At 37.3% G+C, this 24,098-nt stretch overlaps 2 protein-coding genes across 2 annotated transcripts; both read right to left on the reverse strand.

Moving 5' to 3' along the window:
- Positions 1-183: 183 nt before the first annotated feature.
- On the reverse strand, positions 184-15,436 carry clptm1 (CLPTM1 regulator of GABA type A receptor forward trafficking). The gene is made up of 14 exons (XM_032546226.1): positions 15,315-15,436; positions 10,277-10,413; positions 9,188-9,311; positions 8,694-8,852; positions 8,469-8,586; positions 8,303-8,388; positions 7,695-7,815; positions 7,354-7,598; positions 6,788-6,881; positions 6,481-6,671; positions 5,355-5,450; positions 4,559-4,694; positions 3,640-3,807; positions 184-1,569 (listed from the first exon to the last, which is right to left on the reverse strand). The coding sequence occupies exons 1-14, from the start codon at positions 15,363-15,365 to the stop codon at positions 1,406-1,408; spliced, it is 1,890 nt and encodes a 629-aa protein (XP_032402117.1). The 5' UTR covers positions 15,366-15,436; the 3' UTR covers positions 184-1,405.
- A 987-nt stretch (positions 15,437-16,423) lies between these two features.
- On the reverse strand, positions 16,424-23,814 carry tbcb (tubulin folding cofactor B). Its single transcript, XM_032546232.1, has 7 exons — positions 23,631-23,814; positions 22,287-22,443; positions 22,042-22,185; positions 20,816-20,912; positions 20,314-20,505; positions 17,639-17,711; positions 16,424-17,548 (listed from the first exon to the last, which is right to left on the reverse strand). Exons 2-7 carry the CDS (start codon positions 22,404-22,406, stop codon positions 17,434-17,436), a joined length of 741 nt encoding a protein of 246 aa, XP_032402123.1. The 5' UTR covers positions 22,407-22,443; positions 23,631-23,814; the 3' UTR covers positions 16,424-17,433.
- Between the last annotated feature and the right edge of the window lie 284 nt (positions 23,815-24,098).

The raw sequence follows: 24,098 nt of genomic DNA on the forward strand, positions 1-24,098 counted from the left end.
TCAGTATAAATACAGCCGATTTTTCTAAACATTTAATATTTTATTTGCAAACAGAATGTCTATTAGCCGTCATCTTTAGGCTGCAGGAAACTGAATGCTGGTTACCGTCGTTCTGCAGACATACCAGAACCATAAGGGATGACAATTTAGAGAAGAGGATTAAAAACTGGCTCATAATGTGGATGTATTTAAAATACACAAATTATATTTCCCTCAATATCATTAGAAACTAATAAAAGGCAGTTGCATGCAAGGAAAAAAAAAAAAGGTCTTGAACACAAAATTTGAAGTAGAATCTGAAAAACAAAGCGTTGCATAGACATTTCAAATCACTTAAGTCTTTACTATAAACATGGATGCTCAAAAATTTAATATGCACCAACATGGAACCCTTCTCTTTTGATTTACAGAGCTTAAAAAAAAAAAAAGAGAGACACTGTAATTCTGTTAGAAAGCGTCTGACGTTTCCTGGTTTCCTGGCTGCTGTGGTGATTTGGTGAAGGTTAATGAAAAAAAAAAAAAATCAGACATCAGGCTGATGGGACACATAAAAATCAGGCTTCCAACTCATTGGTTTCTGAATATTTTGGACATTAATTATTAACATAAGTCTGTACAGTTTAAAGGAGATACAAAAGAATGTTACAGTGACTGCAAAACAAGATTAAGTCATCAATATTATCAATATTTTATATTAATACCAACAAGGCTGTTATTTTTTTTCCTCTGCGTTCAAGTCTAGAACATTAACCATTTTTAAAATTGAGTGTAGTAGTCATTGTCTGGCGGGCAGCGCGCCCCGCGGGGTCGTCCGTCGTGTCTCCAGTCACCACGTCTCGTCTTCCAGTGTGGCTCAGGACTTTCCCAGTTTCCTCCAGCACTACACACAAGTTTCTAGGCAAACCCGAAACACGGTGCTCACATGGAATGAAAAGAAGAAAAAAAGAATTCACAAGGAATCGACACAAAGAAAAGTTGCACTTGGCCTCTTTCTTCCCTGTTTAAAAAGTAAAATGGAGGAAAAACTGGCAACTGTTCCCCTTCCAACATCTAGCCGAACACATCGTCACCCTCCGGAAAGAAATCTTACAGAATACAGTACGTCACGTTTTGTATTACTTCACTTGAACTGCAAAACGAGAGGGCAGGGAAGGGTGGTGGAACAGAAATAAGAATTTACCAAGTCTACACTGAATAGGACTCTCTGCGGATCCACAAAGAGATCAGAGGGAACAGTTAAACTGCAACTTTTTTGTTTCTTTCTTTCTTTTTTTTTTTTTTTTTTTTTTCTGTAGCGGCGTCCATTAAACGGCTAAACGACCACTTCGCTCCCGGCACTAACTTCCACAAGTCCTCTTAACCCCGGCGGTCGGAGCCACGGGAGAAGATAAGTGCGGGGTCGTGTTTAATCGTTCTTTTTCTCCCCCTCTGGTTTGTCTGTGACAGCGGGCGTGGTCTCTGCGGTGTTGTTCTGGGAGTGGTCCACTCCACTGGTGCCGAATTCATTCACTCTGTTGGGATCGACCCGGTAGATCCAGCGCTGGTAAAGGTAGATGAAGAACACCACGTCTGCAGGAGAGGAGTCAGAAGTCGGATGTGTCAGTGAATCGGTGCGGCTCAAAATTGGCAACACATTTCGGGAAGCATCAACAAAAAACAAAACAAAAAAATTTAAAATAATACAACAAATAGTTGGAGTTTAGTTTTGAGGCTTTTCTGTTCTCATAAGTATAACCTTTAATATCCAAACTACCAAATAACTACCAAGCTACCAAGTGTTCATGCCCCATAAAAAGTTTTCCAAATTGTCACAACCTACAACCTAAACTGCAGTGTAGAATCTGCCAACAGAGCAACTATTAGTTGGACACGCCAAATATTTGAACTTTGAAAGTGGCAAGAAAAAAAATGTTAACAAAAAAATAAGCATAAGAAGTTAAGTTTGCCACCATGTGCCTTTTGTACAAAATGGTCACTGCAGTGGACAGCTGTCTAAAAGCCTTTTTCTTGTGCTTCTTGTGGATTTTTATGTTACAAATGCACACAGACCACTGAAGTGGACACCAGTGCATCATACAACACACCATCAACTACTGGCCATCCACTGCAAGGGCAAGAACATTTTTGTTAAATCCAATATGGCAGACAAACGAAAAAGCATACCGACCAACCCAGGCCCTTCTTCAACTGTAGAGGACTCTTTCAGGTAAAAATATATATATATATATATATATATATACACACATATATGTATATATATGTTACATCCAGTAACCCCTAAAGAACAATATTATTGATTCATTTTCCAAATAACTTTGTATTTGGAGAGAATCTTTTTTTTGTTTTTACTTTTTTTTCCCCCTACCCTTTTTTTTTTTAATGCCTTAAGAAAATCAAAGACACTTTGGAAAAAAAGTCTTGACATAAAGTATCATAATTCATACATTAAAGGGATATAGAAGGCCAAGCTGTTTTGGCTTAAAACTCAAAACTAACAGAGCTACTCTGTAATAGCTTCATTTGAAGCTAGCTCATGGCCTAGTCAAAGTCCAGAGCTAAATCCCATTGAGTTGCTGTGGCAAGACTTGAAAGCTGGAGTTCACATCCAGTTTGAGCTGGAACCGTTTCACATTGGAAAAATGGTTAAATGTTTAATTCTCTAAACACGTAAAGCTTGTAGAGACATATTTTAGCTTTAACTGCAGCATTAGGTGGTTCTCTAAAGTATCAGGGGGGCTGAACACACTAAAACCACAACATTACAACTCATCTGTACATTATTCATTACATTCCTTGGTTGTGATTATTTTGTTTTGTTATAACCAAATAACACAACCAAAACAAAGTCGCAGCCATTCTCAACAAAATGTGATTGACCATAAAGTATTGTGAACATATTTCATAGGGATTCTTCCACTTAATGACAAACGGCTATAAATAGTTGTTCAAAGAAATTCAGATGCTTATTTTCTATTTTTCTTTTTCTGTGAACCTTCCTTAGTTTTAATCTGAGAATTAAAATGCTTAGAAACATGTAAAACAAAATATATTTGAAATTGCAGTAAGCAAAATTCAAAATATTTAAATCCAAAAACAATGCCCAAAAATACATCTGATTTTTAACATAAGGGCTGAATCAAGAATGCTTTCTTCAAAGTTAAAAGAAAACAGCTTATAAGTAGCTACAATTAATTGCCACAAGGTGGAGTTGGAGGATTAACTACAGTAAAAGTTGAGACAGACATCTCAGCATTCTTATAATCTGGACAGCAGGTCTGAATCATCGCTAAACTCCTAGAGCAAATATTTGCGAGCTCCATTTTTGGTTGATATTAAACAAAAGAATTTGAGCAAATCTTCCTCCAAACAAACAAAAAGCCTCTGGATTTACTGCCTCTAGAGTAAAAATCTAAAATGCATCAAACAAAAACAGCACACTTCATGTTCAAGTCACATAACCTTCTCTGATTAACATAATTATCAGCTGGTGTAGATTATCAGTTAAATATTTTAGTAGAAGGCAACTGGACCTTTCTTGTTTCATGTTATTTCATCTCTCATTCGCCTTCAAGAAACAAGAGAGAAGTCCAGTTGCCTTCTTCTCAAGCACTTGGGAATTTGCATCAACAAAGGATTTACCGTCTCTAAGGCATCCTATCCTGTACATCATGGGCATCTTGATCACAAAGGCAAACAGGTCATCAATAAAGGTATTGAGAGCCTTGTAGGTGAGCATCCTCCACGGGAGGTGAGCTACAGACTTCATTTTGTAGTTGATGAATAGCTGCGGTGTCATTGTAATGAAACCTAAAAAGACCAAAGCAGAGATAGAAAGCAGCTGGTTATACAATCAACTCAGTAAAGCAAGCAGGCAACTTGCCAGAGTGCAATTCGATGTCTAAAAATACACAAAGCCTTAACAGAGACTACAGGGAATATAGATGTGCAACTATGATGCAAGTATAAAAACCAGCAGGTGTGTTTGCAACCAGGTACAGTTCAAGGGATGCAGCAAACCTGACAAAACATCCCATAAAACAATATAAGCACGCACAGGAATTTTAGTATATGCACAATAAGATCACCAGCAGATAAAGAAGCACTAAACATTTAGTAACAAAATAATAATCTTTTTGGGAAAATCTGTAACACAAAGACACAAAAAGGCAAATTTATAACAGCTTTCAACGTTTTGCTGTTGTAATCTGAATATTTAAGACATCCACAGTCTGTTTATCTAAAATACCAAAGAATCAATCAGCATAAAACTTTCAATCCAAGAGCTTATCTTGTTGATATTTCACATTTTACTGTATAAAAGAAAGTAAATGCAGGTATTGTTTTTTGGGGGGTTTTCCACTATTTCCATTTTTTTTAAAAAAGAAAAAAAAGCCTTGATTCGACAGGTGGAACATTTCAAGCCTAAATTACTCTAAATCTAGATTTGTTTTTATTTACATGGTCAGAGCTGAGATTATTGCAAATGTTCCATGCAGCAGAGAGCAAGCAGCAGAAAAAAACATGTAATAAAGGGCATGAAACCATCAAATAAACTTACCAAAGGTTAACAAGAAGCCATAAAGCATGCTGAGTACCCAGGAGTACCAGCCTTTGTGCTCTACGTACAATAAACTGTAGATGGCGTAGCAGCCGAACAGAGGATAGAGCAGCCATGACAAGTACCTGAAGGCCATCTGTTAACACAACACAGAACAGAGGTCAACACAACTTTGTGCTACTTAAATACACTGATGTTCATTGACGTTTTAGTGAAATACAATTCAATAAAAAAAAAAATCTCAGACACCCTTAGAAGACCCGTTCAGGTCATTCATCAGGCATCAACATTCAGGGTTGCCAAAAGGAAACAACACTGCGGACTGATTCAACTTCATCAGCCCAGGTCAATTCAATTTAAAAAGTGAAACTCCTTTTAACGTTTGTTAACGATGATTATTATTTCTGTTACTTGGGCAACATTTTCCTTCCACTTAACTTTTCAAAAAATATGCTTTGACACAACACACTGAATATAGCCAACCTTCTTTAGCAATAGCCATTTTAAGCTTTCAGTCCCAGGTCCTTACTTGTAGAAGGCATCACTGATTATTTGCAAGACGACGCTGGTCAGCAATACCAACGTTTATAACAGGCCGTAGCGTCACATTTCTACCAGAGATCCCCTTCACTTAAATTTGGTTTTAATAATATTCCAGCTTTATTCTTATTTTTTTAAACTATAAAAAATTTATCAAAGTATTTACTTCATCTTTACACAAGTTTCCCTTTTTAAATTGAATTTACTGGAATAAACATGACTAGAGTGCTGCATCTTGAACATCATGCATACTTACGTCATCATAGATTTTGGTTGAAGACTCCACATATGTTGATTTATCTTTGAATACCAATCTTGGAAGAATCCCTGCGATTTTGTTCTCTCGATCCAACTAGAGGGAGCAAAAAAATAACAATCAGAACAGAAATTCACATAAATATGGTAAAAAAAATTAAATAATGAGCCCAACCCCTACAATTTGCCCTTAGTGTCCTTTTTGAGGTTTTTATTTTCCAAAAGTCTTTTTTTTTTCAAATTTTTTATTATTATTATTTTTAATCTGTATGTCAGAAGGCCTGCTTGTACCCCCCAGCAATAATATTTAGCTAAATATAATAATTTAGCAAAATAAACTAGTCTGGCTGCCCTCAGTCTAATAATGACTCTCAGAGCCTCCATGTTGTTCAGGGATCTGTCCCTCTAATGATCAAATTATGGGCAAGAATATTTTTCATACACTGGTTTGTGAATAAAAACGTAGGTCTGATGTTGACGTTAGAAGAACTGTTTCTATTTATATTTTCATAATTGTCCTCGCTATAGCCGGACAAAACCCGCTTCGCCCCTAAACACAGAAATGCTTCGGCTGCAGAGAAAACTTCTGACTTTAACTTAATCATCCTGCTAAATGTCCGGTTCGCTACAGGCAGTCTGATGTCAAGTCAAGATGATTCTTTAAACAATTTTCAATATAATGGTAATAATGGAAGAATAATATAAGAACACTTCCTCAAAGATCAATAAACTTTAAATTCTGATCAACATTTAAACGTTGGAACTGGAAGACATTTTAAATATCCAAAATAAATGAACAAAACGACAGAAATAACAAATAAAATTAATTTTGAGCTCCCTGTAGACAAAATTGTCTTTCAAAAAAGGGATAGATGAGATCAGAGCACCAGACTGAAGACCCATTTTAGTAGAAGGAGAGAAAAAAGAAAAATGATAAGTCAAGCAAATGAAAATGATTGAGTTTGTTCTAGTTTATCATGCGATTAATTGATTTATTGTTTATTGTGACAGGCCTAGTAATATATGCACGTTTAATTTGGTTCTGACTTAATTTCTTCCCTAAAATATAGAAACTCTCCCTGATTTTACAGCAAAATGCACACATTGGTTAGTGTTTATTTACTTACCCTGACATCCATAACCTTGGTGATTTTCCACAGGTCAATTAGAAGACCGATGAAGACGCTGACTTGCACCACAAAGTTGGTTTCGTTGTCCAAAATGTACAGCAACACAACAAGAGACTGAAACACCCCAAATATGATGGAGCGCACAGACAGTCCTTCAAGAGATTGTCTGCTGTTCCAAAACTGGATGTCTAATGGGAAGGAAGGAAAAGAAACAGAGGATGATGAGGTGAAGCTCAGGTGGGAAACCACACTAAAACACATTTTATTTTTGATGAAAAATAAGAAAAAATATCTGCCTACTCACCATTCTTAAAAGCAAGGAACTCAAAGATGCTGTGTACAATAGACACCACAATGGTGAGTCCCAGCAGGTACGGATTGGTTTCCAAAAGGGCAACCTATACAAGGAAAAACAACATTTTAATGTTAAAGCATACAAGTTAAAATGTTTTTCTCAAAAAAATTATTCACAGGGTTTATTTCACTAAGATAATAAAATCACACTAAGACTAAGGAAGAGCCAAATCAGATCAAATTCTGAAGAATTTTTAACAAACTGAAATATTCTTTAATACAGAAAGCAATAAAAAATATCTACTAATGTACAAATGAAGCAAACCTTACTGAAACTCATTTTTTAAATATAGTGAATACAAATTTATTCATCTTCTTTTTACCATCCTTCTTGTAATTTGAAAATATTCCTGCTCTTACTCTCATCTTTATTAAAACAATGTTCACTATTATTTAGAACCTTGTTTCTTCTCTGATGTAACGTGTTAACAGTAAATTAATAGATTACACTACTACAACCAAAAACAGGACAACTAACATGACATCACATTATTGTATTTAGCTGTGGGCGCTCACCTTGACGGAGTCTTGGTCTTCGTCAGATTGCTCGTACGTGTCCTCAGGTAGGAAGTTCCATGGCGAGCGAGCGTTCTGGGCAGCGTAGAGCTGCCAGCGCCACAGGGACAGCGGGCAGTAGGTGAGCCTCAGCGGGAGTTTGGTCAGCGTCTCGTTGATGGGATAGTAGTCCTTCTGCAGGTTCCAGTAGTCATTGAAGTAAACTATGGGGTAGTAGTCGCCACTTACTGCGTCGAACTTAACATCTGGAATCAGACACAGAACAACGGGAATACCAGATGTAAAACTAAGCTAGAAACTCAGTTACAACTGAAACATTAAAAACAGGAAGTGAAACTCACATTGGTCTAGAGGGGGTGGGACAGAGCCTTTCACCCAGGCTGTGTGATCATCCACCATGTTAATGGTCAGGTTGGGGTGCCAGTGGGAGATAATCTCCACTGGACCGTGGCTCTCTGCCCGCTGTGAGGAAATATAGTTGAGACATTTCAGAGCAACAACAGCCAACAACAAAAAAATAGAAAAGCTACTTAAGAAAAACAGACTAAAATTTCAATAAATTATCTTTTACTTGGGTTATCCAGTTTGTAGAACAAATGTGTTGATGCTCTTATGCTCATTTTATTTAGATCAGAAAATATTTCTAGTGATTAAATTCTTTGCTCTCTTTTCTCTGTGTTCAACCTTTCCCAGGAATCTTTGCTACATTACATGTGATTTTGATATGAAGCTATTAGACCAATTGGTCTAATAGCTTCAGGTAAGCTCTGTTACAAAAAAAAATTGGTTCTGTTAAATGTATCAAATTTTATTTTGAAAATCTTTTCCCCTTCTTTCCTTAAACAACAAAAATATTTGCCCCCTGTTGAAATGGGGATGTTATATCTGACAAAAATGCAGAGGTTGGACAACATTTTAGCCTTAACTGTGTTTTTTTGTGTGCGTTCACCTTAATCATCTCAGGATCTGCTTCCGTCTCTCCTGTGAGCAGATTCTTAGTTTTCAGAAACTTTCTTCTTTTGAATTTATTGAGCACTGAAACAAAACAAAGCAGTGATCAGTGGTTATTTAATTGCTATAAAACAAAAACTTGTTTGCGTATTCCTGGTCCTTACTTCTTGTTGAATGAACTGTTGCCAGTCTGCGGTACTGCCCCTTGCGTTTCGGGTCGGGGTGGAATCCACTTTTAGTGAAATAGACATGAATGTACAGGGAGCCGTTCTGATGAACGTTCTGCAATCAAGCACCAAACGGGAAGACATTAAGAGTCGCAGACACAAATTTATCAACTCACTCTTCCACTGTAAAACCCCCTCCCTCCCAGTCTCAGAAACCCCTACCTCTGAGATGTCTAACTCTTTATATTGCTGGGAGCAGCCATCTCCGCTCTCCCCTGTGGCCCAGTCTCCGTAGACCAGGTCCCTGTGGAACCAGAAAAGGGCATCTGTGTTGTTGAAGTCAGTGAACACCTCCTCCTGGGACACGTAGACGTACAGGTCCTGCAGGCACAGTGAGAAAAAAAAAAAGGTGTTTATCTTATTACAGCATCAGGAGAGATGCAGCCAGATAGGCTGAGAGCATGCTAACACTCGGCCACGTTGAGATTACATTAGGGATCCCAACATGAGGGCTGTTTAGGAATGAAGAATACTTTATTCTTTTTATATGTATAGTGCCTTGAAAAAATATTAATGCCTACTAAATTTAAACTCAAATTTTGTCAAAGATATTTCAAACAACTTTTAAAAAACACTACATATTAATTATATATATATATAGATCTTTAATGCACATAAATGAGAAAACAGGAAGACAAAGAGGAAAAGTGCTGTACCATGAGGGTATCTTTAGGGAAGAGGTTCCTGCTGGGTACTCTGGGGGCCCCTGCTGGTGTGTTGGGGTCAGGAGTGGACGGCCCTCTGCGGAACCAACTGCTGATTGCCCAAATTATGAAGATTCTGGAGAAACAAGCGACACCAAATCAGTAAAATGTTGATTTAGCCAACATACAGTTGAAGGTAAAAATGGTAGAGAAGATAAAAACAGGGTCAAATGTAATTTTTATTTCACTGTGGTACTTGGATTAAAATTGGAATTTGATTTCATGTTGAAACTTTAAAGTTTTTTATTTGGTGGAAAGGGGAATATATGCTAACAGGATGACTCCACTTAAGTGACTGATAATTAAAATTCTAAAATGTTTCGCTTAGTCACTATCCACTAGTTGGAGCTTAAGTAGTAATATATTTTATCTGGATGTAAACATCATTAAGTCGTGTGTATAAGAGCCACTGCCTTTGCTGAATTTCACATGCAACTAAAACCTAAAAACAGATTAAAAAAATAAAAAGCCTTCAGTGTCCCATCTTGTAGATTTAAAACACCAAAAAAACAGAACACCACAGAGTAAAAAGATCACTAATTACATCAATGAAGGAACAAGATGTTCTGCTTTATTAAAATGATATCGCTTTTTAACTGCAGTAACCAAATGAAGATGACATTTGTGTCAATTAGAAAAGAAGAAGAAGCTGAAGAAGCAGCTGTGTCAGGACAACAAAAATGAAATTGGAATATAATAAAGTTTCAGTTTCAGGACTGGATCTTTTTCAACCATTAAAAAATTATTCTCTTTTTTTGTCCTCTTCTTTATGCTTCAATTTGCACAGAAAAGATGATGAGTCAGAGAAGAGAAGCAGAAAGACCTACTGCACAGTCTACACACAGATCTGGAGCACAGTGAACTAAGTGACCTGCAGCCCATTATTTTGCTTTATTGTATCCTTCAATAAAACAGTGACTCCATTATGATTCTAATAGAATACATAACATTTTATTAATTATTACAATGACACGCTAGTCCTTTATCTGCCAGCTGGTGAAGTGAGTTACTCAGTCTCAATTAAAGGTCAGTAAAGTTCACCTAAAGAGGACGCCTTTGATGACCTGCCAGGCATTTGGTGCTTGTTGCTGCTGCTGCTGCTGCTGAGGATCCTGGGCATTTTCAGCTGTTTGCACAGCCTGACCGTCTGTTGTTGCAGCGGTTCCATTGCTGCTCACCTACAAATACAAACATGAAAAAGATGCAAGTGTGGCCAAATAGAAGGTTCATTGGTGATGCAGCAGTGGGTAATACCACGATGTTCAGATCAGTCTCGGTGGAAACCAGTGTGTAAATAAGTATTGCTGAAACAGAACTTTGTTCTGCTCAACAAATGAAGTGAGAATAGTATTAGTTATTACAAACATTTTTATGCAACTTTAAATAATTACATACTCCCTAAACCATCTTGTAATGTTCAACTAATTAAAAAAAACTACAACAAACAGACAGACATAAAGAAGGGAAAAATGGAAATAAAAAAAGTCTTGCAATAGATATATTCCTCCATACTTTTCTCCCCTCCCGCCAATTCTAATGCAAACCTGGAAAATACCTAAACACAAAATATCACACTTTACATTTTTTGTAAGATTGTGCAGAAACTGTTCCTGCAACTGTGGTCAAATCTAGATAGAATCTAGATAAGGACAAGATGCATGGATGCATGATGGGAAAATGTCTCTTTGAAAACATGTACGGTAGGTTTTTCTACACATTTACAGCTTTATTTAGCAGCCAGAAACCTGATCCAAGTTAAAATGTATACACTCTAATTGACCCGACAAGAATATAAATCATTTTGACGTATAATAACTGATCTTTTTAATTTATGAGGCAATAACAAAGTAAGATTGTTTTCTTTGACGAAACACATAAATGGTGAAAGAAATGGAGTTCATAATACTCTACCAAAAGAAATGATAAAGCCTTAGAAGTAGAGGCCGAAGGTAAATGCCCTCCATCTCATTTTTGATTGAAGGTTTTAGTCTCTGTAAATGATCGCTTGGATCAGTAAAAGCAGATATTAGTGGTCACTTTACCCCAAGCTGCGGCATGCCAATGTAACCCCCCACTCCCCTCTGGCAAGGCCACAGTCTATTCAAGTGTCACAATAGACAAGCACATGGCAAGTCATGAGACTCATTCACTATCCATCTAACCATCTAATCTGCTCTGTTGTTAGAAACACAAGGGAGAGCCACTGGTTGGCCTTTTAAAACAGACAGCGCAAAGCTAAAAGTGTCATCAGTTTCAACAGGTTATGTAGCTTTCAAAGACAGCAAGGGAATGAGAAGATCTGTAGCATTCAACTGGCTTAACAACATAATAAACCTCACTGTTGAAGGCTATGAAGTGGACAAAAATAGGGCTTTTCATCCTCCTGCTATGCAAAAATAAAACAAAGCTAATAATCCAGGACATAAACTTCTGTTTCCTGGATGGAACAAATGTATAGAAAACCCAAATATACACTCAGCAATAGAAAAATGTTCTCTCTCCACCTTAAGATAATAATTTACACCAGCTGAACAAAGTTTAATCATTCACCAGGTTGTCCAGCTAAATGATTCACACTAGTTTTACCCCTCTATCTGGGATTAGAGACAACCCCCGTCAAATACAAGTTTTAAAAAAGTTGAGTTTATTTGTAATGATTAGGACACTTTGTGACAATAATACAAGTAAAATAGAGTTTGGAAAGCTTTGTTTTTGTGTCACAAGCCTGATTCACCCAAGCTTTCCATAGTTACATTCAGATGTAATGCAAGAAAAATCTACCCTTGACTGAAGTGCTGAGATCATTGGTGTTACAGAATAGAGCAGGCCATACACTTATGATTAAATCTGGCCAGGTGTCATCGACTGGCGCCCCTCTCAGAACGCCGTCTCAGAAACTTCTCTAGATTAGCAATAGGACATTTGGACAGCTGGGAAACTGCTCGCTCTGTAATTTATTGTAAATTTATCTTTGCACAGCATTTGCATTGCCAAAGAGACACTTAAACGCATTGTTCTGTCCGGGAACATGGAAACCAAAGCGAACCATCTTTCTTTCTGGCAGACAAAATCCTGGAGGACTGTAAAATGTATTATTCAAATGCATGAAGTACATTCACAAAATTCCTGAAGACACTATCTAGATTCCCAAACACGGATAAGTCTTGTTTTTTAGTGGCAACTATGTTCTAACGCAAAGAACTTTGATTAATTTAGAAAATTAAGGAATTCCTTTGAAGCTGATGCAAACATTGGACACTAACATTTGATCAAATTAAAATACATGATACAAAAATGCTGCAAATATGTTTGTAAAATAAATCTAAAACAACAACATACAAGTTTTAGATTTACAACTACCTAACATATGATAATCCACATTGTTGGCCTCTTGTTGCCACTCACTGCTGCTTCATCTCTTATCCAGTTTCATCTGTTTGTGAAATACGATGCTTTGAATTTTGATGGGCATCAGACTGAAGCACACAGGAGAGAAGTGGTTTAAAGTGATGAGTCACAGTGACCTTTAGTAACATGTTATGATGACTAATGTTCAGAAAATAACTGTCTTTTTGCAACACTACACTTAATTAGAGGGAACAAATATAAGATCGTGGGCCTTTTCTACCAGCTAGATAACGCATGAGTTTGTCAAGCAAATATATTCTGGTTATTTAGTCACCTTTGAATATTTTTTGTACTTTAGTGTCTCTTTTTCCATTTCCTTTGGTTCCTTCCATTTCATTTAGATCAATCTCTGCCTGGTTAGGTACATTTAAGTTCTCCATACTACTATTTTACTTTCAATGGGAAAGTTGTATCTTCACTGTTCTAGTTCTTCACCCAAGTTGTTTTCAGTTCTGTTAAGTGCATTAAGAAATCTCTCTACAAATACTGCAACTTTTATGCCACTAATGCTGATACACACCATGTTAGGACCTCAGACTTTTAGTGGAATAAATGTCCACTTGATTGTTCCTCCACTTTTTATATTTACTTGCAAGTATTTATTATAAATATGCAAAACAAACAATAGGAAAAAAAAGATTGGCCATTTTCCTGCTTTTATGGTCTTATTCATTTTAAGTTTTATTTAATACAATAAGAAGTTTATTTTGGAAATGTATTTTATAATTTAAAACAAAATAGCAAAGTCCTATACAATATATATAAATTATGATAAAAGGTCTGCATTTACTAGTTAGCTATGTTCACTGAATGCATTAACCATAAACAAAAAACATACCCATCTTTTAAATAAAAATATACAGCTGTGACTTTCTATCCTTCTGCTTGCTTGAGCAATTTAATCTTACAAATTTAAATTTTTTTAAGAAATGGAACTACATACTCATCTACGACGCTCAAAGTTTTAAATGACGTGGTATGTGATGGTCTAATATCTTTATTTATGTGATCCACTCACCATAAACACATCTGGTCAGATGGCCAGATTGTCCAAATTAAATCATAGAGCTTTTGTGGTTACCATTGTTGAGTTTCAACCACTTGATTAGCAATTAATGGCTGTGCTATCACCTTAAAAACAGACTTTTATTAGCTATTGTGAGAAGCAGTTTTTAAAAAATGTTTAAAAACACATACACAAAATACTCCAAATACATATTTTTTCCCCTATTGCTGTTAGTGATCTACGTAGACAGGACTAATTGTTAAAATTTTGATCCAACAAATCCAAGTTTAATATTGTTCAAAATGAATAGGAATTATTAAATAAACCAGTCTATATGAAGCTTTCAAGTTCCTATATACAACAAAGGATTCCATCAAGATTTGGAAACAATTTATGTCTCAGTTTGAGAATTTCACTATATAATTTATTTTGAGAAAGATCACAAGCTTCATGTTTTTGGTTTTATGGTAGATGACATTTTAAAATGGTGAAAAATATATTCTACACTAACAAACATGACCCTTTGGCTAATGTCAGGACTATTATAAATTTAATTAACTAACATTTACTCCAACTGCTGGAAGGTAAAACATTCAATGGTGATTGTTCCTAGTAGGTTTCATGGCAATATGATGAAATTTTTATTTTTTTTTTAATTCAGCGTTTTGTGACCTTGGGACAAAGTAAGCTGAGGAACATAAATGACCTCAAATTTAAGCTTTTAAAAAAACAAAACCTACACATCTGATCTGATGTTTATTTAAAATTAATTTTAGTGCTTTTTCAGAGTAAATAGTTTGAGTTACAACTATTCAAAATAGTAATAGTATAACTAATTTCGGGCTCTTTTCCCCCAGGAATGAAGCTGATCCACGGTAGTTAATATGCCAATAAAAAGGACTGAAACTGTCCTTGGGTGAAGGTTTCACAAGCCATAATGGTCTAATACAAAATGTATATCTTTTGAAGGACAGATCGGTTCATATTTGAAAAGTGTGGGTAGATTGTTTGAGACAGAGCTTTTTAAAGCTGTCCTGGAGCCAAAAACTGTCGAATAGAAGCCAATTCATTATGCTTACTTTTCCATTCTGTAAAGAGACTGCGTAGGAACCTTGTTCGGCAGTTTTTGGCTAAGCTACATCTGGTTCCCCCACCTGACCACTCTTAAGAGGCAGCATTTCTGTCATTTGAACGGTCACCACTGACACCGAGGAGGAAAATAGCATGTGAAAGGGTTTAACTTAAAAGTTGAAATGAGTGGGAACACACTGGCCCAGTTAATCAAGCCATGCTGCGCTGACCAGGTTCAGGCCTTGTGATAGCTAACTGTCACGCTGCGGTTGTCAGCTGGTTAAAACACATTAAACTCAACATATAGTCGGGATTATTTTAAGGTTCGCCCTCGGGTACATTTCCCACTGTCAACACTTCCTTCGCTCCGTGTCTCGACACGTCAACAGTCCCGGTTTCACGACACACCGTGAGCGGCGACGGGAGGTCGTTTTAAAACCAACCGGCACTGACAACGTCACTGAGGCTCACGCAGCAACGGTTGACACGGTTAAATGTTAGGACGAGCAAACGCTACGTTGAAACCGTCAAACCGACTCCAACTCTCCGAACGTGGCGAGCAAAAACCCGCTGTAAGGCTGTCATTCATTTTACCTCTCCGTTGCTGACTGTAGGTTTAGTTGACTCGCTCCCCTGCGTCGCCATCTTTCCTCGTCTCTATCGCGCAAACAACACACTTGCTGGCTGGGAAACTGCGCTTAGTCTCGCGATACGGCCGCTGTACCGTCATCGGAGTGACGTACGCTTCTTGTGAGAGTTCCTTCAACGCCTTCTCGTAATGCTAAAACATCGAGTTGCGAAAAGTCACTTAACATAGAAATAAAAATAACAGTATTTCATAAGGTTTAACACATGTGGGTCGTTCATTTTCTGGTAACTTAACGTTATAATCGAAATAAATTATAAGCAAGTGGTTATTTGATATTTCAGAACAAAATGTTTTATTGATAGGGAAAGATTTTTAAAATTGAACGGGATAATAAAGGTCATCATGCCATAGCTTAATAATCAGATTCAGATCCATACTTCATTTTTCCGAGGCATTGGACTTGCTGGTGTCCTTTGAATCTTATCCCACAGGAAACTCACATACGTTTGAGCCTAAATATGCAAAATGACGGCCAAACATTATCTTACATGACTTTCTTTGGTTTTATTAGTGGGAAAGTTTTCCACAGTTCAATGTTTTCTCATTTGCTGATATTGGTTCTCACTGAGGTACTAACGCCCTAGAAATGGCTTTGTACCCTTTACACACTGATAAATGTAATTGACTTCTCATTTCTTCTTCTTGAAGTTCTATAGATCCAGATAGGATGTGTTCATTTTTGAGATCCTCTCCTACTTGTTGCCCGACAGGAACTGGTAATTACTTGATTCTAGAGCAATATGGCCTGGTGTGGCTATTTATATGAACCAAAACATGACTTACCACACAGCACTCGCGATTTAGCAAAGTAGGTTTTTAAACCTCAAGGCATGACATCATCTTTTGAACTGAATTTTGCATTTACTCGGATTATTGTGACCGATAAGCTAAAACACTTAACTATGCCCAAAAATCAAAAACAAAAATCTGTAAGGAGGAAAAAGCTTTTTCATGTTAGGAAAAATCCAAATCGGATTGTTGGTCAGGATTGACAATATCACAATATATGACTCACTTATTATTACTAGCCAAAAAAATAAATCAAAACAAATGCTGATCATGTGTACAGACTTTATTAGTGTGGACTATCCTTTGGCACATATTGTCACCAGCACCTTAGAGGTCAATTTATAATAATTACCACCAACTTTATTGAAAAGACAATGAAATTATAGCAATTTTACATTTTTTCAAATTAAACAGTATGCCAAGTGTTTTCACGTATAGCCTAACATCAATTTGAAATGCAACGCTTTTCGACACCGAGTGATGCAATTGTTACAGAGATCTGCAGCCAACTGAGTAAAATCAGTTGCACAAATATGTGACTTGTGCTGCGATACAGAGTGGTGACATGTGACAAACAAAGCAGCCATGTTTTGCTTAGAAGGGAAATATCTGTTGGTCTTTTTTTTAAAGAAAAGAAGGAAAAAAAAGCAGCAGTTTTGTCAGAAAAAGCAGTTTTCACACAAGAAAATGAAAAATGTTACTTAAAAAAATAAATGTGATGCATTTTCTGAGAGCGACTTGGTTTAAAAAAAATGCAAGCATCCACCGTCTGCAGCTTTGATTTACTCTCACCAATCATAAAGCAACTAACCTGGAGCGACCTTTTTTACTGTCAAAGTATGATTAGAGTGAATTTTAAACTCGATTGACAGTCCTTAAACAATACGACTGTAAATATGCGCAGTTACACAAAATTCAGACAGACTGACATGAATTGAAAAGGAAAAATATTCAAACTGATTCAAAAACAAGACAAAATAAGAAAACTTAAATACATTAATCTGAAAAAAAAAACCTTCTTGTGTGCAGCGCTGTCAGATGTAACTAGTTTTTTAAATGACTCGTCTATAGTCACAAATTGACAATCACTTCTGTGAGGCTGCAGAGAAAAGAAACTTCCAGCTAAAGTGCCTTCGGATCATGCCATCCACCGACCAAACAGGAACATTTGTTACAATAAATCTGTCGTTCTCCTTCCTCTCTGTTCAGTGAGTGCATCTGAAATTAAAATAAATGACCGTAACAAGAAAAAAAAAAACCCCGACCAGAACAGTTCTATATCTCATCCAAACCGTAATCCTCTTCAGGGAAGTCTCCCACAGTCATATTCAACGGCTTCACAAATGCCCCGTATTTGTCTTGACACTCAAAGTATTGCTTCCCCTGGACGCTGGACACACAATAAAAATAAGTTAAGATTCAAATTTGCAAAAATTGTTAACATTTCTTTACATTAATGGGGGAGGGGGTATCATCTTACGTTCCATTGTGTTTTCCAAGGGGCTCATCGTACTTCACACCCACCCAATGACCTGACTTGAACTCTGTTGTACCTACAATGATACACATTAGATCAGGGGTCACCAACACGGTGCCCGCGGGCCCCCGGTCGCCCGAGGGGACCTTGTCAGTCGCCCGCAGAGCAAGTTCCAAAAATAGCCATTGTCATTAGGGAGCACTGCCAACGAAATTATTTAATTTAATGTTTTTACATTGAATTAATAACATTTGTTTATATTAGAATTTTTTTTTAAAGCAAATTACAAAAAAATGTTAAAATTAATTGCTTTATGCATAAAGTTTTTTTTCTATGGTTAAAGTTCAGAACTGCACAGACGCCTGCAGGATTTTATCGGAGGGCAGCAGCGCCTGCAGCTGTACGGCTGCACCCACTCTGCCTACCTTAAGATTTTCCTTGAAGTAAAAAAAGAAAATAATAATTTCTGAAAGTTTTATTATCGAACCCTCTTTACAATTCACAAAATTGTGGAGGAAAAAAAAAAGATCTTATGTGTCAAAACATCTTGTACGTAGCGCACGTCTGAGTCTGTGGGGGGAGGGGAAGGGCACGCCAAAGCTTAAATCTGATTGGTCAGTTTGCTTTTGTTTATTTTGCGGCTTGGCGCTTTTTCTGTAAGATAAAAATGAATGACAGGAGTTTGAACCTCCCGTAGCTCTAAGAGCGGTCGTTTGGATCCCGGCGAAGCTTTTTACAGTGTCGGTTCTGGCGGGTCGTCGGTTTCTGAGATTCTTTGATGTTTCCCGAACTGGAGAGCTGATGGTCACCTGTCGGCTGATATCTGCTGCTCTTCCTGAGCGTCGCGCTAAGACTGCGAGTTAAACAATTTAATCTAGTCGAAACGTTCCCCAAAAGAGTAGAAATTAAGCAAACATTGTTGCTTCACCTTCTGCTCCTTTGGACGTCTGACACCACCTGAACCTGGGAATCAACACCCTCCTCTTTCCCTGGATCACACGGGTCGGCTTCGCTTCCATGTCTTTATTATTTAGCATCGTTTGTGTAAAACGAAAAAAAGGGTTTAGGTTTGTGCGGCTTTTGTGCGACGCCACATGATGAGCGTTGGAGAGGTGGTTGTGCTCTTGCAGGTCAGGTGCAGTGATACTTTTCTACATACCTTCCGATCTGTCGGACAGTTTTTTTCCCGACATCTGCTGGTGTCGGCCAGCTGGTGACCCGTCAGCTTTTAAGTTTGTGAAACCACAAACAAAGCTAATAAACCGGCGACTCGCCAGAACTGCACACTGTAAAAAGTTCAGGTGGGATCTTAGAACTATGGGAGATTCAAACTCCACTCATCATTTTTAGCTCACAGAAAAAGAATACTGACCAATCAGATTTAAGCTTTCGCGTGCCCTTTGACCCCCACAGACTCACACTGATGTGCGCTACATACAAGATGTTTTGGCACAAAATAACTTTTTCTTCTCTCCACAATTTTGTTAATAGTAAAGAGGGTTGGATAATAAAAAAATACAATAACGTTTCTTTTTTTTATTTAAAGTTAAATCTGTTCAGCTGCACCAATCCAGACTCTTCAGTCACTTGTGGGCAATTTAGAATCACACAGAAAAGCTCCAAAAGGGAATCAAACTGAAAACTCTGAACTAAGAATTTCTGATCACATAATAGCAATTAACCATAGCTGCATGGTAAATTATTACTGCTAACTATTGTCAGTAGTCCCTAACATTAATATGATCAGGCAGCATGCAATCATATGTCCATATACTCTTATTATAATGGCTGAGCCAAGAAAATTTATGTCTGTATCAAACAAGTAGCCCTTCGTGTTACTCTGTACCCGTGAAGTAGCTCCCAGTCTCAAAAAGGTTGGTGACCCCTGCATTAGATGATAGGACCGGGAATAAAGTCCGTAAATGCAAAAATTTTTCCATAATCTTTTTTTCCCTTATTTTAAACAGCCAAGGAAAATGTTGAAGACTGTGCAGAAACCTCAAAAATAAGCGTCTGTGTTTTTAACAGACATCATACTCCTACCAATAATCAGCTCCATTGTTTAAACAAAATAACAGCAAGTTCAACTTTTGGATTTCAACACTGACTCTGAACAGTGTTTACTGAGACTAACTTAAAGCTGTATATTTAAGTGGAACAAAGCAAAGGAAGTCTCTATTTGAGTTGCAGCAATCGGTAGCATGCTATGCCATGTCTTCATGTTCTGTTTGACCATAATACACCTGAGGCACAAGATTTTGGTTAAACACAGAAAAGTGAAACTTCAGGACAACTGACAGGTTACTAATAAAATGGGAATATCAGTTTATTGTTGTAATGTCTGCATTCAGAACGTTTGGCTGTTTTATTTTCTAACTCCTTGCTTCAGCAACATGAGCTGGGTTTAAAGATGCTTTAATCAGAATTTTGTTTTCCAAAATGGTGCCAGAATTTTCAAATCCAGCAGACACACACTGAGAGCTCACATAGACAAAATAGAGCACCTTGCTTAACTTCATCTTATCAGCTGAAAGTCTCGCCGTTTCTTACTGTCCAAATAAACCAGATATACTCCACATTTCAGGAAAAATATTGTAAATATCATAATATTATTACTGCTTCTGACCCAATGCTCACAAGTCAGGGTAGATGAATCTGAAAATTTTAAGCACACTTACCAACATACATGACCGTGCCAAGCTTTGTGGGCTGCCCTGGGACCTCCACTTTGCAGCGGCTGCCAACAGAAATGGCCTCTGCTGCAGCCTTCTGCTGTTCTTCCCGAATGGTGAGCTCAGCTTTCTTCTTAGCAGCTTCTTCCTCATTGAAGCGGCCTAAATTCTGCTTCTTTAAGAATGACCGGACGGATTCTACAAGATATGTGCATTTTGTACATTGAGCAATAATGATCAAAGCCGTAAAGAGTGACTCAAGGTTCAAAGCATGGAACTATACATTTCTAATGAATGATCAACAAATCAGAGTTTTTACTTAACTAAAATATAATCAATGGCCATGTTTTGTTTTTAACTAAAGGGGCTTACAAATGTATCTTTAATACTCGTCTTCTCACTTTCAAAATAATTAGTTTGTGAAATTCAAAATGTCTCTAATCAATTTTTAATCCATGATTTGTTTTAGGAACAAATTTAAGAGGAGAAAAGTGTGTGAGATTTGTACCTTTCCGTTGTTCGTAGGCCTCATCTGACAGCTCAAACTTCTCCACTTTGGAATCATCAAACAACTCGCTGGTCTGTCCTCCACTCCTGTCAATAACCTGGTCAGGAAACAATGAGACAAACACATTAATATGACAACCACAAATGATTTTACTGTAATGTTTAACTATAAAGAAAAAAAATTCAATTTGTAATTTTCTTACGGGTAATAATGTGATTTCAAAATTACTTCCAGTACGGCCCCCAAAAAAGGTTGAGATTTGATCAGTTTCTTTCAGGGTTGACAAATTAAATAGCTTGAAGTTTTTCTGGATCATACTCCCATACAGCGATAACCTACCTCTGCATCAACCATCAATAACAATAAAACAGAAACCCTGCTGCCATCCACACACTGATTATACTAAAATAAAATCCCAGTAAAGGTCAAAATTTTATTTTTGCAAGAGTATTAGGGTCACTTTGAGGAAAAAAAAAGAGGATTTATTATACAACTTTTTAGAGCAATATATTGAGAGGAGAACACATTACAAACGACTGAAAGGTTTTTATGGCTGATTAAAAAAAAAAATCACTGAATCTGGTCACAGTGGGTGCTTAAAGAGCTATAGCAACATTATTTGTAATTTAAGAGGTGATCATGTTTGTCCACATCTCCCAAAAGCATCTGGAATTATGCCTAGTTCACATGGGAAGATTTTTATGCAGATTTTCAACCCAATTTTTAAGAGGAGTTGCGGATATCAGTCAAGTTCTGCAAAAAACCTTCAGATATTTTATATAAAACTAAAGATGATCAGATCTTTTTCTGATCAGCACACATTTAAATAAACACACTCTTGCTTCCTATACCCCAGACCTTATATTTGACAGGAAGCTTATAAGCGACGTGAGGAGAGCCGTTAACAAGTCAAGGTGCAGCACGCTGACGACAGTGTTCCACCAAAGACTGAAAACTGCAATTAAATCAATAGATGCTTTACTTTACGAGTATCAAATGCAGGCTTATGCAAGCAGAAAGGACTGTTAAACATTCCCAATTTATCTGACCAATAATTGTGTGTGTTTCCACGCTTAATTTAAGAAGAAAAACCATTTTTACATCCCAGACTCCTAGCTTTTCAACCAGTGTATAGTTTGTAAACAAGCTTACATGCACTGAAACTTACATTTTATCTACCATATCACTAGATATTGCATTTCAGGTACTTTTAATATTGGACGTACATGTATTCTGCATTCATCATCCACAGGGTAGGAACCAAAGAAAGCTTCATCGTTATCAATTTTCTGTAGGAACCTATCGGTGGTGCTAAAAATCTCCAGGTCCATGCTGGAAGCAGGTACACCCACATTCATCTCCAGGAGCATCTTTGTACAAGAGAGTAGATACAGAATAGACCACAGTTAGAAAGTAGAACTAGTTAATGTTCTCAAAGTGAAGTGCAAGGGATGTTATACTTGTATATTACCTTTAATTCTGCAATAGTAATTCTTTTATTGAACCTTCTGCGGTTCTCAAAGCTGGAAAGGCTGCTTGTGATACGGACATTCACATACGGGTTGGTAACCACCGTCACTTCACCGTCCATCCTGCACTCTGTTTGGGCCCCACCTAAAAGCTTGTTTCTACAAATGAAAATAAATACCATCAAGAGATCATCCAACAGAATTGGAAAGATTTTAAACATGTAATAAGGCCTTTTTATGCGACTTCTGAGGAAAGGATGCAGAGTCAGAGGAAGGCAGAGACAATAACACATATCAGTAGATATTTTAGTTAAATGTTTGTGGCTGGAAATGACAGGAGAAAAAAAAAACATTTTGGCTTTTTTGCCGCAGTGTTTTTCATGGCTCATGTTTGGTAAGTTACTGAATGCAGGGCTGGAAAGTGAGACTGAGTTATCAGTGAGGAGCTGAGGTGTCTTTTAGATGTGAAAAGTATCATTTTTATTTATTTTGTAGATCAAACTGTTGCACTGATGTAGAGTGTCGTTCAAGAAGAACAAAAATTGCTTTATAGATTTTACTTTTGTTGGCCAAACTACTGTATTGAGTTTAAAACTGCTGAGTCCTATTTTATGAGCTGTTTTTTACTTCGGTATTAGAAAGAGGCAGGACCTGTTCAATTGCCAGTCAACTTATATCAATGCATTTTGACCAATAGAATATACCAGAATCTGGTAGCTTGTGTGTGCTACCAGAGTATTTAGCTTGCTAGTTGTGAGGTAGTTGTGTTCAGTCCTGGAATGACAGTCATTGTGCTACGTGGATGCATAACTTTAATCTGATTGTTACTGACACGTTGGTGGCACAATTGTTTATGACATTTCTGCAAATTTACTGATCTGTCAGGTTTCCGATATGCGTCCCCCCCAATGGGAGACTCGTTCCTACGCCCTTAAGACGATGCCTTAAACAAATGCAACCAGGGCAAAACATGAAAAGTTGCAATAAAGTATTATTTCATCAGGATGTAGATGTTACCGTAGGTGCAACAACGTAATAACATATCCTGCATCCCACTAAGGCAGTGATTCCACGTTTTTGCCATGGGATGCAGTATTTTTCAACAAGTCCTCATGTTTTAGTGCATCACAGTAAGCATTTAGGAAAGCAACGTGGCTTTCATCCCGTATTTATTCCACATTTATTTCACTCAATGAGGTTTCTTCTTTTCGCTGTCATTTTAAAAATGACTGTCGTTAGCTACACTCTGCGTTAGCTAGCTAACAGGGTTGGTGGTCAGCAGCAGCAGCCACGTTGGACCCATTGAGACACCTCGAATAAACAACAGTTTTCTTACATTTACTTACATTTCTGTGTCTTGTCTCCAGCGGTATGAACAAGTTTTGAGGAAAGAGGCTGGCCGTGTGCGGTTAAAAAACCGTTATAAACCACAACGACACTAAAACAAAAATGGTGAACCTAGCCTCGCTTTGTATTTATGCCAGAAAACTCAAACTCCAATTCCTGCTACGCCCTGCTCTGGAAGGTTCTACCCGCCTTGGGAGGAACGCACCAATCACATTGGAGATAGAACGGGCTCAACCAATAAGAATTACTGTTACGCGATATAACAACGAAGGACCTCCTCCTCCGGAAACAGTTGACCAAATCAACAGCCAATCAAAAGACAGGACTAAAAATCCCAATCTATTCGAGCAACCACTAGACGGCGCAATTGTGCAAATGCTCAATCTACATACCCATTTTTGATGGGTATTTCAGGAGGATTTTGAGGAAAATATAGCAGAAAATAGACATTTTCCCTATTGTGGTTA

Source organism: Xiphophorus hellerii, chromosome 18, assembly GCF_003331165.1.
Source record: "Xiphophorus hellerii strain 12219 chromosome 18, Xiphophorus_hellerii-4.1, whole genome shotgun sequence".
In the NCBI taxonomy this organism is placed as follows: domain Eukaryota; kingdom Metazoa; phylum Chordata; class Actinopteri; order Cyprinodontiformes; family Poeciliidae; genus Xiphophorus; species Xiphophorus hellerii.